General features: G+C 40.8%; 1 protein-coding gene across 5 annotated transcripts in view; it reads right to left on the reverse strand.

Moving 5' to 3' along the window:
* AIG1 (androgen induced 1) overlaps positions 1 to 19,459 on the reverse strand; it is a 127,987-nt gene that overhangs the window by 52,614 nt on the left and 55,914 nt on the right. For 3 of the 5 annotated variants that reach the window (XR_013928578.1, XM_080390085.1, XM_080390086.1), the window contains exon 4: positions 1,878 to 2,007. The exons of 1 other annotated variant lie outside the window; for it this stretch is intronic. Coding sequence is in view for 3 of the 4 variants with exons in the window: in XM_080390085.1 (XP_080246211.1) it covers positions 1,878 to 2,007 (130 nt within the window). In the remaining variant the exon portion in view is untranslated. Of the gene's footprint in view, positions 1 to 1,877; positions 2,008 to 15,539; positions 15,734 to 19,459 lie in introns of those variants that run through there. One more of the 5 variants, XM_080390088.1, reaches the window with a different exon arrangement.

The following is a 19,459-nucleotide window of genomic DNA, read 5'->3' on the forward strand; positions in this document are numbered from 1 at the left end:
CATATATCTATAATAATGTCATGGTAACCACTTGTTTGTACTTTTTATGTTATGCCTAACATAGAATCTCTATAGTAATAATCTGTAGAAAAAAGAAACAGATAGACCCATATACATGGTGCTGTTGTTTGGACCAATGAAGAAACAAAATCAAAAAGCACCTCCCCTTCCAATAAAACAGTTCTGCTTCATATAATTTTGCTAGAAGTTGTATTAAAATAATCAGTATCTTGAGGTTAGTATGCCAGAGAGATTCTGTCTCCCTTTTGCTATTATGATTGGGGCTGGAAAAGTAATTTTTACAGTCTGCATGGCAAGGTACAAAAACCCTAAATTGCTGAAAAGAATGCAAAGGATGAAAAAAGCCACAAGGAAAGCAAAGACAGTGAGAAGACAGAAACTGAAAAAATGATGTTGCTGTCCTCAGTGGAGGGTATACCTGAGGAAACGTCTGTCACTAGCCCACCTACTCAACAGCAATAAAAATGGCAAGCAGTTTCATTTTCTTCCATCCACCCACCCATCCACCCATCCACCCATCCATCCATCCATCCATCCATCCATCCATCCATCCATTCTTCCTTCCGTCCCTCCCTCTCATCACCCTTCCTCTTTTTGTCTTTCCCTTCCCTCCTTCCTCTACTTCTCCATTTTTTTGATGCTTTAAATACACACTTTATATGGGAGATACTAGTGGGCTTTTTCCACCAGAGGAAAGAGCACCACTTTCTCAACCAGGAAATTTTTTTGGACAGCATTTATGATCCAGCCTAGCAAGTGGTTCCAGTTCCTGACTGACCTCTGCTACTTCTGGCATGCTCAAAGCAAAGCAAGCCAGTCCTTGAGGGAAGGCCGTACCAAAAAGCTACTAGAAGGCCAGAAGGATCTAATTTTTGTTGCAGCTACAGTTTGCTATTGGCAACAGCATCCAAAATGTCTCACTGAATCATCAAGCAATAAACCGAGGCACAAATTGATATCATCTACAAATTTCAATTTGTAAGAGTAATTCTTGACAAAATTCATGATTTGTGCTGTGAAAAATATTTCCAGTTTTGTTTCTTCAGCGCATACATAAGCCTACCATCATCTTGCTCTCCCTTCAGCTTTGGGACATTATGTCAGACAAACATAAGCACAGGCTTCTTCTCCAGACCAGTATGTCATATGTACTGGTTTACCCCATAAGTCCTTTATGTGCCATCCTCCCATTACATCCAACTTCAGGACCTTCCTGCCACACTCTTAGGCCAATGGCTCCTCCACATCACCGATCTCCTTCACCTCTGCTGGGTTGGACACATGCCCTCTGCTCAGCCCTCCCCTGCCATACTCCAAGCTTAAGCTTTCCCTTCCCTGCCATTTCACAGCCCTCTCCTCCTCCTTCCCCTTGCCTGTGGCTTCCTACGCTCTCCTCCCCAACTCATTTCTTTTCTTTTCCTCCAGAGAACTGCTCATGTATCAGTCTTTTCTGATTCATCGGGGGCAAGCAGAAGTGATGCACCCAGCTGAAGGAGCTGCGGGCAAGGTTTGTGGTTGTGTCCTGCCTTTCTGCTGCACCTGGTGTATCAGCACCTACCTGCAACCAGGGCTCTCCAGCATGGCCCAAGTGCAGACAGCGGAGCAGAACCCTTCAGAGCCACTGATCAGGCATGGAGATGCACGATGTACAGGTCTGTAAGTACTGGTCAGAAAAACTGCTGGAGGAATATAAAACTTCTGGGGGAAATCTAGGAAGAACAGTTGGGTGCCCCATGACACACGCAGATTTCTGGTTTTAGAGTGGCTTTTTAATGAGCTTTCAAAAGCAGGGAAAAGTATAGATAAAAAGAAAAATAGTAAGATTCTGAACAGACATTCCCTTTCTTCCCTCCTACCCTTCTGTGGCTCAGTTTTACAGCTCCACCGCAGACAAACCAGAGACCAGAAAGTCAGTAGAGAGTGGAAGATCCACCCAAGTCTTAATGGCACTTCAGCTCCAGACACTTGCTGGATCCCACTGGGTTCCTGGATAGAACAATGCAAAAAAGAGGAAGGGACCTATTTTAGAAAATGCTAAGCCAATTAATTCCTGCATGTTGAAGAAAAGGCATGAGGTGGCACAAGGATCTCTGGCTGCTCTTTTAAGGACTGCTGAAGCAGGTGTGAAAAGAAGCGTTTTTAAGATGATGTTTTCCTCATATAAGCAAACAACACAACAGAGGTGGGGCAAGGCATTAATCCTGTGGTCTCCTTTTCAATGACAAATGGTCTGGCCCCATTTTCAACCCATTTTTACATCTACTGTCAACCTAACTTCGCCTGCTTAAGGAGATCCAGTCCCTCCCACAGGGCCATTTACCTCCTCTCAGCTGGTCCACACAACAGGACGTAATTTTACGTACACAATTGACCAAATCCAGGCACCCTTTACTGTCTTTTATTTTTACTCAGCGCTCTCTCAGGCAAACGTCAATGTGGCTTCCTGAAAGTAAAGAGAGTTTGCCTGAGGAGAAAGCGGGTAAGGAACTCATTTCCATTACTTCAGTATCATAAACCCTGTATTTCATAATCTGTAACCTCCTTTTGGCCTTCTGCTGACCCATGTAATACTGCATCTATCCAGCTGTTAGAACTGCTGTTCAAACACTGCACTCACCAGAAAACTCTACCCAGTGTCACAGCTGGTACCAGGAGGCATGGCAATTTTGCAACTACTTCTTAAATTGTAATTATTTGTTAGTCTTGAGGAATCATAATAGCCCATATATCATCAGAGAGGAAGTGACATAACAAAAAACTGCCATTGCCTCTTTCTGGTACACAGACAATATTTCGGTGAGATTATAGGTGCAAATCTTCTCAGCATTTCAACAGCCGAAGTCCTTTCCTTTTCTGTCAAATTTGTAATATCAAGAAGAAACATCAGTGAGATCCTAAGCCATTTATGCATATGTTTCTAATTATTTTATTTCAGTCTGTTATCCAAAATTAGAAGTTACATTAGTATAAACCCACAAGTTTTCTCTGTCATGGTTTATCTTTTCATCTTTCTGCTGGAGCAAGGAATGAAGTCGCAAGGAATGAAGTCACAAGAACTTACGCACACGTGTTAAAAATTATAGCCCACTTACATACACTTCTTTTCAGATAAATCCAGTAACTATCCTTAAAAAGTAAGTACAGTCTCAATAAAAAATAAAAGGTATTGCTTTCCTCACTAGTCCGTCTCCATAAGGTGTTCCATGTGTTTACCAACTAAAACTTGACTGAGGTTAAGTGAATGAAGGGACAGAGTCAGTGACTAAGCGAGGAGACAACACGTAACAGAATCAGGATTAACCGTACAGACCCCATCCTCTGAACGGCTCTGGCACCTGCCCTAGAGGAATGCACAGTGCACACATGCTCACTACCTACATCCAGTTTCAGCTGTGTATGTGCACTGCCTATCCCTTCAGTTCTGTCACCTTTCTGAAAACATACTGCAGAGATCAATGGTTTTTGGCACGTGTGTGTTCAAGTCATTTGCTAAGATGAAATACACCGTTTTGGGGGTATCTGGCAATTCAGACTGCAATACTTAGTTTTTTAAGCCCGCTGACTGAAAGCAGGTTTCTGCAATTTTGTTTACTGCCGCAAAGAAATTCACACTGTATCTCCACAGCACATAAAATGACATATGATGAGGAAAGAGCTTAATAAGGCAAGCAAGTATCAAAGAGCAATTCAATACAACTTGAGAAAAACATTTTAAAATTTTGCTAAGAAAAGTTTAATTATATGTATTTTTAAATCTGTGAACATGCTTCTTAAAAAGCAAACCACTGGATAATTCATTGCACTGAAAGGAATGGCCTGACTTGTATTGATGTCAAAGCGGTAAGATTTCATTGCATATATCAAAAAAGGAAGCTACATCAAATGATGAAATTAAATTGTAATATGTTTTGCAGGGTTGGCAGAGTACGTTGACATGGCAGAGCACGGGAAAGATAAAGATACAATATTAATTAAATATCTTTCAAGGACAAGCGCCAATCTGTGCACATTTTGTAAGCTTTTCCTTGTTATGTCCATCATCTAGCATTTTGAGTTACATACATTTGGCCCCTCTGAGTGAAAGAACTAACTTGAACTTTATTTCCAGAACATCCAAGAGAATTAATGAAGCTTTCTTAACGACACTAAAAGGAAGACAATATAGAACATGTCCTTACTTCTATTTTTCTGCTTTTATACTAAATGAAAAGGAACTAAGCAGTAACAAGGGGCACTAGAAGCAGCTGGAGAAAAGATCCCTCTAGCACAAGTTCCATGAGGGCAACTATACGGCTACCCTTGAGCATAATGTATACTGAAGTAGAGGTACCTCTCACAGCACAACTGCAACTACACACCACACTCAGCCCAGTAGGCAGCCTGTGTAAATCACTAATTTAGGGAACACAAATCACTGCACAAGTCTTTTCAGCATATGGTACAGAAAAGATGCCGGAAGGCCTCAGGAGAGCCTAACACCGCCATTGCTCCTCTGCTCTCTGGGACATGAGCCCAGCCTTTCAGAAACTCAGTGTAGAAACCTGCCCAGCGCTCCGACTCCTGTGAACTATGTATTTCTTCATATTTAATTTATAGTTATCTTTTTATTATTATCATCCCATCTTCCACCCAAAGACCTAGCCAGCTCTCCTTCTCCTAGTAATCTGGAAGGACTGGAGTATTGTGATTCGAACTTTGGCTACACCTTTCACTTTCATTAGTTATGCTATTGATTTTGTTACATGATTGCATCTGGGAGGGATGAGAAACCAAAATTTAGTTAACAGCAGGTGGACTTTTTAAAAATTACTTCTATGGCTATCCTCTGCCCTTAATCTTGAGAACTGTCATGAACTACATGTCTATGGAGGCAAACTTGACAAATTTTAAATCAATTTTTTCCTTTCAGAGTATAATTTATTATTATTTCCAAACTTATCTTCCACAGACTGCTGCAACAACAAACACAAGACCACATTGATCAGAACATCATCTTACTGGCTGATCTAATCTCACTGAGAGAAAGGAAGGCTTATAAAATATGTTTGAAGACTAAACAGTACAACCAGTGCCAAGTTTCGCTTGACTCACACTATGTGGAAGCTGAGGCCCAAATAGCCAATGTTCTCGTCTGCCAGAGGCCCATGTTCTCAAGTTCAAACACATTTTATATTTGCCAGTCATATTTCCAGTAATCACTAAGTTCTACTAAAGAAGACATTTAATAACTCGTATGACACCATATACTATATTTAATTTTCTCTTTAAAATGCATTAAGAAACATTTTGTAAACCCCAAATCCTTTAATAAACAAAATGTAATCAGTATGGGTGTGTGTACCCAGATTTCTGTGTGCGAAAGAGATTTTGGAAACTAAGGGCTCTAATTCCATCTTTTCTGAAAGGCCCTGGATTTTAAAAGGTCAGACCAGGAACTTTCAAATAAAGAAAAACCCATGAACGCGCAGAAGGAGCACACATCTGTTATGCTGCAGTTCGCTCTGCAATCCAAAAGCAACACTGGGAAAGGCACGCAAACAACATAACAATTTTGGTGGTTCTGGTGGGATTTTAGATAATGAAGAAATTTTTGGTTAAGAGCAAACTAGAATAAAAGCGCTATGAAAACTCAGCATATTCCAGCTCTATCCCCTCCTTCTGCATTGCTCTGAAGAAAAAAATAGAAAGAAACCTCTGACATTTCTGATCCTCCTTCTAGAGGGAAGCAGAGAGTCTGTCAGTCTTCCTTGTTCCAGTTCAGAGGCTGTGCAAGTGTAGACTGATATTTTAAAACCGAAAAGGGATTTACCAGAGTCCAGAATATCCCCTCCCATAGGTTGCCTTAAACAAAGCGGAGCTGTGGGACCAAGGCAGAGGAAGCGGTCTCGGGTGGCAGCCCATGGTTTGGGAAGGTGTCCAGGCTGCTGAGCGCCTGCAGTGCCCCAGAGCGAGGACCACGGCGTGGGCAGGGCATGGCTTTGCTCGATCTCATCTAGAAGGAATCCTGGAAAACGTAATCCCGGGATCTGCTGGGATTTGCAGACCTCCATAGAAAGGCGTATTTGGAAGGAGCACAAGATAGAAGCAGCCTCCTTTTTAATAACTTAGGAAAGCCTGAAAGAAACTACAGATGATGTTCATCTCTCCTGTAAGCAGGGAGAAAACCTCCTTGTTTGACTTTCAATGTCAAATCCGAGGAGGCAGCCAGTAACTGAGCCACAGCAACACCTGGAATAGTTTAAAACTATGTGAACAGGCCCTTTTTTAAAAAAAAAAAGATTAAAAGTGGTTTTAATTGCTTGTTTGTTTAGACTTCGCTGCTAGAGCTCTGGGAAGAAATTTCTCTTCAGAGAGAAGCTGTATTGTTTGTTTGTAAAATAGCTTGATAGGCAAAGCCTGCAGGGAAGATTGGTCTGTAACATACAGGAAAAGCAAACAAGAGTGGTAATGGATTCAAAGGTTAATGCAGAGTCCATGAGGAAACTAATTAGGTTAATGAATGCCCTCAGCTACCCACCCGCCACTTCATCCAAATGTAATGGCACAGCTGCACCCCAGCTCTGGGTGCATCCTCAAGAGGGCTGGGAATTGGATACTGTGAGATGCAACCCATGCAAGCCCTGAGTGTGTGACCCTGGACCAGTGTACCTATGCATGTTCACCTGCTAGGCTGCAACACTAATACCTTGCAGACTGACTGACTTCAGGCTGGGGGATCCCTGTTGATAGCCATTTGACCTCCTACAGTGCACAGGCCACAGTATTTTATTCTGCAACTGAAGGAAACCCTTCTTTTCAGACATGTGTGTGTCACTGAGCCCGATCTGGTAAGGCTGAACCATTGTGCAGGTGTAAGACTTATCCGTTTCCCAACCTGTCTTTGTAGCTGAATTTTCTCACAGTAGCTCCAGAAAAGCTTACAAGCAGCTAAATTAACCTCCCAGTGCAGCTTAAATTCAGGCAAAAATTTCACACTCCCCAGTCTTTTCCCCAGTTTGGGATTTAACAAACTCCACCCAAAATTCCAGGTCAAACCTGGTAAGCAATTTACTGTGACTGGCTTATTTAACATCATCCTTTCTGTACTTCCCCGTTACCTTCAGGAACTACCTTGAAACTGTAAGGTGCTGCAAAAAGTGTTTATGTAAATTAAAGCAGCAATAAAAGGCTGCCAAGAAATTCCATAGTATGCTACCAAAATAAAACCTCAAGCTACTTCACATAACCCCAAAGCTGAGGCTGAAAAAGCATCACAGTTAAAATAGTCATGAAGTTGTGTGTTGGGGTTAGAAAATTTCTTTCAGAATGAATTTCTGACGGAAAATGTAGTTTGGGTATTACTGAAATTTTGTCATTTCTGATTTGACAAAATTTTCCCATGCTCATAAACAATCTAAAAGATCCATCAGGCCACTTCAGCATGGCTGCACTGGGGGCGTTCTGCCCTCTCCCAGCAGCTCTCCAGAACTATGTAGCCTTGGGGGAATTTTAGTTTTCAAGCATCCAATGGACCAGTTCTTGGTTGTGGGCTGGGCTTCTGGATAGGCCACACCTCTCAGACTGACCAGTTTGGAGCAACCCAAGTGCAACCACGAAAAAACATAGGAAGATGCAGTTCAGGTTTGAACTAACTCAGAATGAGTTATTTTGTGACTTCTAGATTTACAGTCTTTGAAATATTTATAAAAACAAGATAGATTGGTACAAAGTAAGGGGGGAAAAAACCAAAAAAAAACCCCACCCAGAGTGAAACATTACAATTATTTTTTTTTTGCCTCCAATAATGATATAAAGAGTAAATATAATCTATGGACATAAGAAAAACCAGTGATTAATGGCTATGCAGACTGCTGCATGTCCATATAGTAGTGGTATGTGTAGGTCTGTCAGGTGCGAGATCTTGGAAAGCCCCACCTGTTCTGCATTTATGAGAATATATAATAGATCTTTGGTAAGATCTATCATTCTATCCAAGTACAAGAGAAACAGAGACTGGCTTAATTGAGGCTGCACAGGAAAAAAAGAGGAATAATTAATGCAAACTTCCAGTCAGGTAAACTAAGCTGCAGAATTTGCTGCCCTTCCTGGGGGAGACCTTTACTGAATGCAAGAAGAATAAGGGATTGGGAGAGCTTTCAAATGAGTCCAAGGCCAGGGAACTGTATGCAGACATAAAATGGCATTAACGAGTGATGAGCTCACATCTGTCTCTAATAGCACCATAAGTGGTTGCAGTGTTAGAGCTAGCCAGCTAGGTCAACCGTGTGTAAACGGTTTATCGTATACAGCTTATTTTCTCTGGCAGGCTTTGCTCTTAAAATAAACAGCACTGCACTCCATGAAAGGTTGGTGGTGACTGTCTCACCCTCTGTATGTACTGATTTGCTAGGGATCATCAAAATGACCTGCGAGGGGACACCAGACCCATGGACCTTTGTAGCTCACATCTTGCTGACAGGTCAGGTGCCCCCTCCCTCTTAAAAGAGGATATTGCAGAGCATCTCCTGAGGTGGGACTCTCAGGGGCCTTTCACCCGACCAGTTTATCCAAAAGGAGACAGTCACAAGTTCTCTCCCCATATAGAAAACAGTGATACAAACCAAGAAATAAAGGGCTCTTTAATGTAGCAATGGAAAGTACAACAAGCTGAAGTCAGGCAAGTTAGAAATTTGGAAAAGAATGAGCAGTGACAATGAATAATGACAGGAGCAAGCTGCTAAGGAAAACAGATGTTTATCTCTTCAGATCATGACCAAATGTCTTTCGGGAAGATAAACTTCAACGAAACAAAAATCACTGGGCTCACTACAGGTGCAAGTGAGCTGTTACGGCCTCTGTTAAACAGGAGGTCAGACAAAATGATCTAATATTCTCTTCAGACCTTAAATGCCATAGATGTCTGGGTTTGTCTGCGTGGTATTTTGTCGGTAGGTGAGAACTCACTTTGTTTCTGAGTCTGCATGAATCCATGCCAACAATGAACCAGGAGTCATGTAGCTGTGGTTAGCACAGTGCAAAATCCAACCTAATAACTTGCTCCTGGCTTGGAGCTGGCTGATGCCTGGCCAGTTCACAACACAGAATAAAGTTGCATCTGTCTGCAAAATAGCATACAGACACACCTACCCTACACAGCAAGGCAGCCACGCTAGTGCATTTTTGCAGATAAGGAGACACAAGGCATGTCTGTGCCATGTCCTGGAACGCAGTGCAGGGATATCCAACAGCACCCACGGTGCTCACGCCGGAGCCAGTGGCAGTACAGCCACCTCAGCCCCATCGAAAAGGCCTGTGCCCTGGGACCAGTGCTGGCTAACCTGGCCACGCTGCCTTCAGGACCAAATCAGCACGTTAGCACAAGATCTGTACCACACGGTGCCAGGACACAGCTGGTGATGGTGACTACTCCTACTGCAGGGTAGATGGGCATTGCTGCGAGTGGTGCTACAAGGCAAATTGTATCATGGATTCTCTTCTTCTGGAGCAAGAATGAGGGCTCAAGACATGCTCACTGTTTGTGGCTGGAGCTTAAATGCTCTGAAAGGGCAGCTTGCATTCCCTTCCATTAAACTCTCAGCACCCGCTCGGTAACTTGTCTCTTCTTCTCAGCATGAACTGAACCAAAGCAATTCCAACTGCAAAAGCAGTGATGTGGTCAAACTGTTTTCTGAGCTTGGCATCTAAAGAGTAGAATAATGAACACAGTAGTAAGAACGTGCACTGGACGTGCAAGGAAGGGCAAGTAAAGCACACGGTGCTAATATCATTGCCACCACACGGTTTGCCTTTACAGAAAGCAGAGTGAGCAACACTGAAAAAGTTTCTCAGCACAGAGCTGTACACCGACAAGGAAAGCATAGCTTGAGCAAAGACAGAACATGGTTGTGTGGGAAGAATGTTTTCCAAAAGGGCTTAAGCCACATGACCGAATTAATGCTATAAAGAAGTACTGAAGTAAAAGTGCAAACCAAAAGAAAAATTCAGACGTTTACTCCACTTGTGACAATCTGACTCAAAATGGTAAGTGCTGGGAAAGAATTAATATGGAAGAAAGGATTAACCACTTCTCCAGAAACATAAACACAGAAGAACACTTTTGAAAGTATCTTAACATTTGTAAGAAGCAGCAGAAGAGAAGTTTATATTATAGAAAAAAGTCAATAAAAATGAAAGATGAAAGTAAAAAAAAACCCCACAAGCTAACCTTTCAAGCAAAAAAATCTTTTGTAGCAGGCTGTGCCTACTAAGACATAGTGTCTTCTGGGAATGGCTGACACCCCCCCTTTTTAAGGCATCAGATCCTCAGTGTACATGATTAGTTCATAATCTCAGGTTTTATTCAATAAAAAAGGTTTTCCAATTCTTCATGATATGAAGAAGGTCTTAAAACTGAGGCCCTAAGGATTAAACTACCAAGACAAAATTCCAAAACTTGGATACTTCTGAGCCTCTTGCTCTCTTTAATCCTGACCATTCATACGTTAATGCCTGCAGGTTTACCCTCAAGACCACTGACACCTGGTGAAGAGCCCCCATATACTGGCACCAGCGCAGTATGATCAGGGTTTATTTGTATAATTCACGGAGATTATGTGAAGAAATACTCAATAAGAACGACTGGTGCATGAGCAGTACCAGCACATATGACTTATTCCACAGGATACCTCCTGAAAGCATCCTGTGTCATTAGTTTCTGTGGGTGGACAGTTCCTTGAAAGAATAATGCTCAGGTGAATGGGCAGCGTATTTGGAAAGAGGCACTGGGGATGGGATTTAAGCAGTATTGCAGCTACTGCATATGAACTATAAAACATGGTAAACATTTCAGAAAAGTGTATTAATTGCAAAACAGAAACTTTCAGGATGATAACAATGCCCTTAAAGTTAAGTTCTTCTGTAATCATGGAACCTTCGAAGTTGGAAACTCCTTCTTCCCTCTCCATTGTCCACCAGTACTATTCTCACAAACAAATCACTTCAGCTGCTGTACTAGGAACAAAAACAGGATGGATATTAGACATTGGAAACTCTCCATTTGCCTTTACCACAAGGGTTTTTTTTCCCATGGATCCTAAGAAGGGCAGACGGGCATTCCCTTGAGGCAAACAGAGATGTTTTCAGAACATCGCGCAACAGGAATACTCCCTGACAACATGTCTATAATAATATGTTCCAAGTATAACTTTCTGTACTGTACCTTAGGCTATTTGGTGGTGGCAGACGTATTTTTATGCCCATTCCTTTTCCCTGAACTTGTGTAGGGACCAGTGCAACTAAACATCAGCCTTTTAAAAGCATGACATCTCATTTAGCTTCACAGATGCTCTTAACAAGTCAACAGGTCCACAGAATTTTCTGAAAAAGGATCTGTGTATCACCATTATCCAGTTTCTCAATCAGCAAGGTGGAAAAGGTTATGATGAAAGAAATGTACTTACTCACAGAGTATCTGGCAAGCGGACAGATTCCAACCCACTCCTTGTCCCAGCATCTAGTTTCCTTACAGAGCCTCTATGTGGCCAGAGTTTGATAAAGATGTGAAAAGTGACACAGTGCCAAATGCCATCCCAGGCTTCCCTGTGGATAGACTTGCAAAAGAAAGAAGATTCCCAGTTCGTTTCAGTCCCATGAGGCTTCACGCAACACACAGCTAACGTAAATGCCATCCCAGGTGGCACTTCCCCAAGCAACAGGTAAACATCGATCCCTGGCTTGAGGTGTGTGCTAAGACAGCTCAGCTTGGCTCTCCCTGGGGAGCTCACCAGCTCCTTCCCTGCACATCTAATAGCATATCAGGTTTGGTAAATGCCCTGTCACGAACATAGCAAAGAAGAAAGTGATGGTTGACTCTCTCATGCTCTCAGAGCAGCTGCCTTCTCTTTGCATCTCCATGAATCTCATCTACAGTAGCCCTTCTCACTGAGAAAAATACAATTTTTCTGTGCTGCTGATGGTCCTTTCTGTTTCACATCTGGAGATTGTTAACTGTTTCCCATGTGGTCTGAGTTTTAGCAGCAAAAACACTCCAACAAATTCTAGTAAAACTGCTTTATTTGTATTAACTGGACACCGGATACCTGGATAATACTGTATGAGAGACTTTATTCTTCCTTCCTCTTCACACTGACATTTCACCTCGGCCTGTCCTCTGAAATAAATACTAGGGAAACCTCATGTTTTAGTGGTTAAAAGTTCAGAACAGAAAAGGTCAAAAGCTGAAAATAATTTAAGCATGACATCTCTGTTTAGGAGAGCTTAAGTACTTACGAGTGGTGGAAGTCCCAACTAAAACTCAAACGATGCTGTGAGGCTGTGACTTCCCCTTGGATACCAACAGCTTACAGTAACCTCTGTTTTTGCAAAGTCATAATTTGCTGCCATGGAAAGAATTATATTAGCAGAAACTGAAAGCATTGCTGCAAATCACTGAGGGACAAAACACTGCACGAGGGAAATGATACCTATATGTACATTTTGCAACTGCATGAAAGAAGAAAACAAATAAAGCAGGGATGAGTGCTGAGAGGAGTGCTGAGTAGAGCTGGGAATATTGTTTTAAGTTGCTAACATGGAGAAAAAATTACCCAAGTCTTGGATAGTAAAATTTACTACCTTTCCAGAAGGACAGTTATGAATTTATCAGCCTTTATTTGGTGCAAAAAAAATTTTGAAGAAACATCTTTAACACTCAAGCTACTTTTAGGTAAATGCAAGGAGAAGGTAAATGCTCTTCAAAAGCAAACTACCGCAATTAACTAAAACAACCAGAATATTATGAATGTATTTATCAAAAAATCACCACTAGCAGGGAAAAAACCAAATTTAATATCAGCAGAACACCCTCTACTCTAATCAAGTAGGAAAACCTCTCCCCCATGAGATCACCACTGTGCCTGAACTGTGTGGCAAAGAAATCATCTTTAGAACTGAGAACGTGAGAATGAAAGAGATGATGGTTTGGATCAGCCAAATACTTGTTCCGTTCTTTTACTTTCTCAGTTTAATTTAGTATTGAGCCCATTACTGCAAATTTACCAGCTAGCAGAACTTTTGCTGCCCACAGCGCTACATCACTGTGTTGGATGAGATGGCAGAAGATATAACGCACTCCAAGGCTGTAGCCTGAGGCTTGCTGCTGCTGCTGCTGCTGCTGCTGCTGTCAGGAGAGCGTGCTCCCACTCAGACCCTGCCAGTGAGTGTAACTCATTTCGGGATTTATGTGGTGGATAAAGGTGGTGTAGTGCAGGACACAGAAAGGCTGCACTTGGCTGGCTTGTATCTAATTTATGGATGGGTGTACGTAGGCATGAAGTGTTAAGAGAATGCTGCAGACCGCTGGAGGCTCCAGCCATGCTGTGGCACAGCAAACTTAAGCAATACCTCTGCCCCAAGCAAGGACTGGCTCTTGGAGAAAGGGTTTATTGCCCAGCATTCATCATCAGGAAAATTAAAGAGAACAGGTTTTATTTCTGCTATAAATCATGCACATCACCAAGCCACTCTGTTGCAGCCAGAAGAAAAACCAAAGGTTCACTGTGATCTCTGACAAAGAGGGACCTTTTTTTTTTTTTTTTAGCTGAGACAAGCTGTAGCTTTGAGATAATGGAAGCAAGTATTGTTTTTGAAGAGTTTTGTATATGTCTCACTTAAGAAAAGGAGGAAAAGATGTGAAAATCATAAGATAGTGGAGAGAGTCCTGTACTGTAAGAAACTGTTTTTGAAAACAGCGCAACTGAGCCGCCCAGCTTGTAGGCCAATGCAGGGAAGCTGATGCAAGAGCCCTGGCAGGGAGCGACTGCCTGCCAAATTCCTGCTAATTGGTAATAAGGACAGCTGAAGAAACTGGCCTCTGAAAGGAAAAATAAAGTTTGAAACCTCAGACCAACTTCTTCAGGAACACAACTACTTCTGAAGAGAGTAGTAGATCCGCATGCATGGATAGATATAGGCTAATGCCTATAAATAACTCCAAGCTGGCAGCGCTACGGCAGTAACAGAAGCCAGACTGTGGTAACAGCCGGCTTCGCTATAGAAATTTTCATCTTAATGCCATCTTCCTTCTTGCTGTGGGAGACACACTGAAAACAGGTCTGGATATATTAAAACTCTGTCATGCCTTCAACAAGGTTTCATAAGGTTACATAAGTAATTTTCAAATTTCATTACAGAAATTCAGTTCAATCTCTATGCGGTAACTATAAAATGCCTAGATTTCACTGTTTACATGAGAATGCCAAGCAACACAACCTTTAAATATAATTTTTATATTTCGTATATAAAATATTTTTTCCAGTATTTTTCTCTGAAATAAATTTTTCAGTAAATTTTCTCTACAACAGTACTAACAGCAGTAAGGAACCTGAAAGAGTTCAGATAAATTTGCCAGATTAAAGAAGCAAATATCCTTATTCCTGTTGCTGCTGCTGTTAACTTAAACTGAGATAGGTGATTTTATTCTTTCAGAATGAATGTCACACCTCTCAATTACAAAAAGAATATATAAGCCTAAGTAAACTGTCTATAATTCTCTTGTAAAGTTTAATTCGTTTGCAAAATGATCTGAGATATCTGGAAAGATTAAGTATTATTTTCTTGCCTTAGCAAAGGTTAGAATCTAGCTGGGAATTCTGCTGCAGTAGTGCTAAAAGGGCTGGTTTCCACAAATGTAAGGAAAACACTAGATTCACAAATACATCATATCTGCTTTGAGCACACTGAGTTGTACAGACAAAGTAAGGAGAGAGGAGTACAATCACAGCACTTTTGCACCCTTCTGACACCGTGGGGTTGCTGGGGCTCACATTTCTTGCAAGAGTAAACAAGAATAATTTGTTATTCTAACACGTACCAACAGGAACTGCCTGGTCTGTGTCACCTGTGAGGGGACCAAGCAGGGGCTAGTCCTATTTAAATGTGGTGCAGTTAAAACACTGTCAGAGACTTTTTAATGCCAAAGAATTTTACATATTCCTATTTATATTTTGAAATTGCAGTCACAGTGTTCAGACTCGCCTTTCTCTGCCTAGCAATGTATAGGTGGGATCTTCCATGTACAAGCCAATTTGATATAATATGCTTTTAGGTTCACCACAAAATGTTCTTCCTTACACTGTAAAACTTACCAAGAAGCCGTACAGTATTATGTTACATGGTAATGGTATTTCCAGAAAAAAAAAAAAAAAAGAATTACACATGAATAAGGCAATGAAAGTATGCAGGTAACCATGGCTACTGTTGTGAACTAAATAACATTTTTTATACAGCTGTGAATATTTGTATTATTGCCAGTTAAGCTGTAGAGCTCAGATTTGAGACAGGGCTGGTAAACACTGAATTCTTGCCTGAAGAAGGTGCTTCCCACAGTGGATGCAGGCCTCTACATCGTGCCACTGCGCATTCTGGTGTAATTTTTTTTGTCTAGTAAACACACATCTTACTACCTCAGTCAAAATAATCAAAGTATAACTCTTCATGGCCACTACTCATACTTGACCCTCAGTGACACATTTTGCACAAAGTATTTCCTTTCTTAAGGGTATTTTTATTTCCTCTTGCCATATACCTGTAATTGTAGCTTTTCACACTTTTGAAATAGCTTTGGCTCCATAAAAGAGACTTTTGAAAGATCTTTAAAACATCTGCAAGCAAAGCCCTCAGCTTTCCTTGATTTTCACTGGTGGTAACACCCCCCTTCTTGGTCCCAACAGCATTCCTGGACAAGAAAAGAAAAAACAATTCCAAATGACAGGGCAGATGAGAGGGACCTTTCCTGCTTTGGTATCTTTTCAACTTCCAAGTTCATCCTCCTTAAATCATTCTTCTGTTTACATGTCAGAGTCTCTCTTCTCAAATCAATCATCATCTGAGAAGGAATGGAAACCTAAGGGACATTTCTCCTTACGGAGAAAAGGTACACCCAAAATCAAATTATTTGGAGTAAGCTGACAGTAGTTGCTATACTAAAAGAAAACATAAACACAAAGGCAGTTAGTTAGATGAACCTGTGCTTCCAGTAACATAAACAAAACGAAAATAATGAAACGCCTATTGTAACTAAGTGAAACAGGACTTAGAGCAACATCTCTCTATTCAAAAATTGAGTCACTTCTTCCTTCCAATAGAGCATGAGCTTGAAACCCAAGTGAGTGTTCATTCATTGCCATGAATTTGTCTCCTTTGCCTGGTCTGGAGAGAGAGGATCATTTCTTAATAAAAGCACTGGCTAATGAAGCGCACACAGATTCACCTTGCAGTTCAATCCTTAACAAACTGCCTGTAGCCTCAGGCAAACCACGAATTCCATGTTTTAGTTTCTCCTCTGTAACATGGGGAAAACAGCAACTCTTTTCTGCCAGTCTTTACCTGTCCTGTTCATTTAGGCTGGAAGAAATGTGTGAAGACTAAACATTTCACATTTCTATCAACAGTGCTTAGCTTAAACAGAATTATAGGAGATGTTCTTTAAAATGGTACTAGGTACCAATATCATTATTAATAGGTGAATAGTAAAATATATATAGAGAGAGCACTTATTATGATATATATATTACTATTCACATTTTATATACATATATAGTGCATAAATATATACTATATATATTATATATACTATATAGCATACAGTATACATATACACTATACATATACACTATATATATATATACACACACACACACATATATATACTACCTATTGTAAACCTACCACACTGATGTCATGGAGAATAAAACTGTGGGAGGCACAGTAGCATAGGGGTTGGGCAAACAACTGTGAGATCTAAAGACCCACAAACCCTGAGGAAATATAGAGGCAATGACTGTACAAAACAGGGCGCTCTTCTGACTTCTGCAGGCACAAAAATGTTGGAAAAAGAAAATTGCACTGCGAACAGTGATCCTGCACAGTGGTCACAAACCAAATGAAGCTGAATTTCTGCTTGTTGGTCTAGAATAAATGAAGGGTCCCATTTTCAATATACACAAGGGTACTTTTAAACTTCCCTTTCAAGCTTTTTCTCAGTGATGTACAGTATACACAATTATCACCTCCAATTTCTATGGCTCTCTCCAGCTGACTACTATTATCACATCTTTATTTCTGTATTTGGTTTCCTCTGCTTTGCTCGCTGTCTTCTCCTCCTTAACAACCTCTAAGGCTATCACTTTCTCTCTTAGCTTCTGACACGTGCATTTCTTTCACCTTCAAATTCCCTCTTCCTTTTCATCCTTCATTCCTCTGCTTCAGAAGCAAAGACCAAAATGTCATCCACCTTAAGTCTCTGATCTAACAATACATATATTCACCTACTAAAATGATTTGCAGCTGTATGTATTTTTAAACAACTTGCAGCCGATGCAGTTTTGTTTGTTAATGGAAACATCAGTAAATCTGTGTATTAGTAAAAGGACATTTTTAATGGCTGTTTCCTTTATAGAAAATGGTATCATTTCTCATTTCTTCATTTCAAATAGTGCCTTAAAATACAAAGTTCAGTCAACTGACAAACATATTTCATCTTTCCCATAAAGAGTTCATAAAAAATTTCTACATTACATACTGTATTTGCACAAGAAGCCACAAAAATGTGCATGGCAGTGACTCAGCAAGTTGGAAGCCTGCATATAGGGTTTATAGAAAGCTGGTAAAGCTCAAAGTAACAGAAAAAAAAGCTAAAAGCCCCACAATGCAAATAAAATGGCTTCCTGTTGGAAACTAACTTAAGGATATGATTTCAATACTATGGCCATTTTTTATAAAGAAGAATTTCTTTCCTAGGTATATCTGAGCTTTCTTTTCTAGGTGTATCTGAGCTACAGCATGCACCACATCAGCCTAGAGTATTTTATGAAATACCAGGGGCACTAGTTTGGTATATAGCCATTAAGTAATGTTATTTGAAACGGAGGTCGCTTCTGTTCTACAGCAGAATGGACAACAACACCAACTCTTAACTCTTAGCTGCATTTGCACACATGAACCTCAAAGTAATTTGCAAAAGGCTGTTTGCCTCTTCGTTACAACTGAATGACCAGGACACTGAGGCACATGAAAGGGAAATACCTCTGAGCCCCCAGCAAGCCCCCAGCAGGGTGACCAGCGGAGTACAGGCACACACAGTCTGGTTTGGCACAGTGGCTGCCTCGCCTGGGACACTTCATAACCACAATCAGGCACAGTGCTATAAACCCAGTAACAGCCAAGCCAGCACTGTTTTCTAATTATCATTACAAAACCCACAAATAAATGAGATACCATAGAATCCCCCCAAAATGCAGACATTAGCTAATAAAGGCTTTTGAACACACACTATACAACTTAGCTTATTCAGTAAAATAGTGGCAGAACTAGGAATAAAATGGAAATTTAAAAACAGAGTTTAAACAGCACTTCAAATATGCAGTGTTACTTGCTTTGAAGAGAAAGCAAGCTGTGAAGAGTTAAAGGATACCAGTTAATACTGCAACAAAGATGTAAGAGCATATACTAGCCATTGGTCTGCCTTTTGCCATTTTGAGACACCTCCACACCCCGTGCTATTTCTCCATGGTTGGACCTTTTCTTGCTCAGGTAACTGTGGTGTCTGACAGAGGAAAAGTCACCTTAGTCATCCTTATGGTCTCTCTGAGAGAAACAGACACCTCTGGAAGGTGACGGCTTTTCCCGAGCAGAGCACCAGGCTGGGAATTCGGTGCTTTAGGAAAATGTCCAAAGGTAAAAGGGATAATTGTAGACCTGCATGAGTAATGGCAGTGGCTTACGCATCTGTCAAAAACATTCTTCATGCTACATGCTGAATTTGAGTCTCTTATATCTGAGGAGTTACTAAAAATGTACACTGTTTTTACTTACTTGTACCCATGTGGGAAAGTAATATACAGGGACTGAACTGAACAGCAGTGCAGACATCAGGTTATGTCAAAGCTCGTAGCCCGCAAGAAGCAAAAGTAATTCCCAAGGTTGTCCCCAAATCCTTTATTTCTGCCTATCTGCATGTATAAAACATTACTGCTGTGGCACTACTTCAACACGTTAATCACCTGAATATGAAAATTATTTCTCCAAAATTAATTTGGTTTCCAAATCCAAAGAAATGCAAAAAGACAGCAAGTAACAACGAAAAGTTACTTTAAAAAAGTGGTATTTGTTACAAAAACAAAGTCAAAATATGTCCTTGTATTAGCATTCCTGTAGCAATAATGATCTTGGGATACAGGGAGAAGTAATATTTTTTATTCCACCAACTTCAAGGGCTGGAAAAAGCATATAAGCTTTTGGGCTCCCTTCACCAGGTCTGCTGATTCTTCTGGTATTGTGTCCATGTGAAATAACCTACTTTCCAACAATGATAAACAGGTAAAAATCTGGTCACTGAGTTAGTGCATATGCCTTCAATTGAAGGAAAAACTGTCTGCCAAGCTTCAACCAAGTAGATCATAGG

This window comes from Falco punctatus (genome assembly GCF_963210335.1).
Source record: "Falco punctatus genome assembly, chromosome: 5".
NCBI classification, from domain to species: Eukaryota; Metazoa; Chordata; class Aves; order Falconiformes; family Falconidae; genus Falco; species Falco punctatus.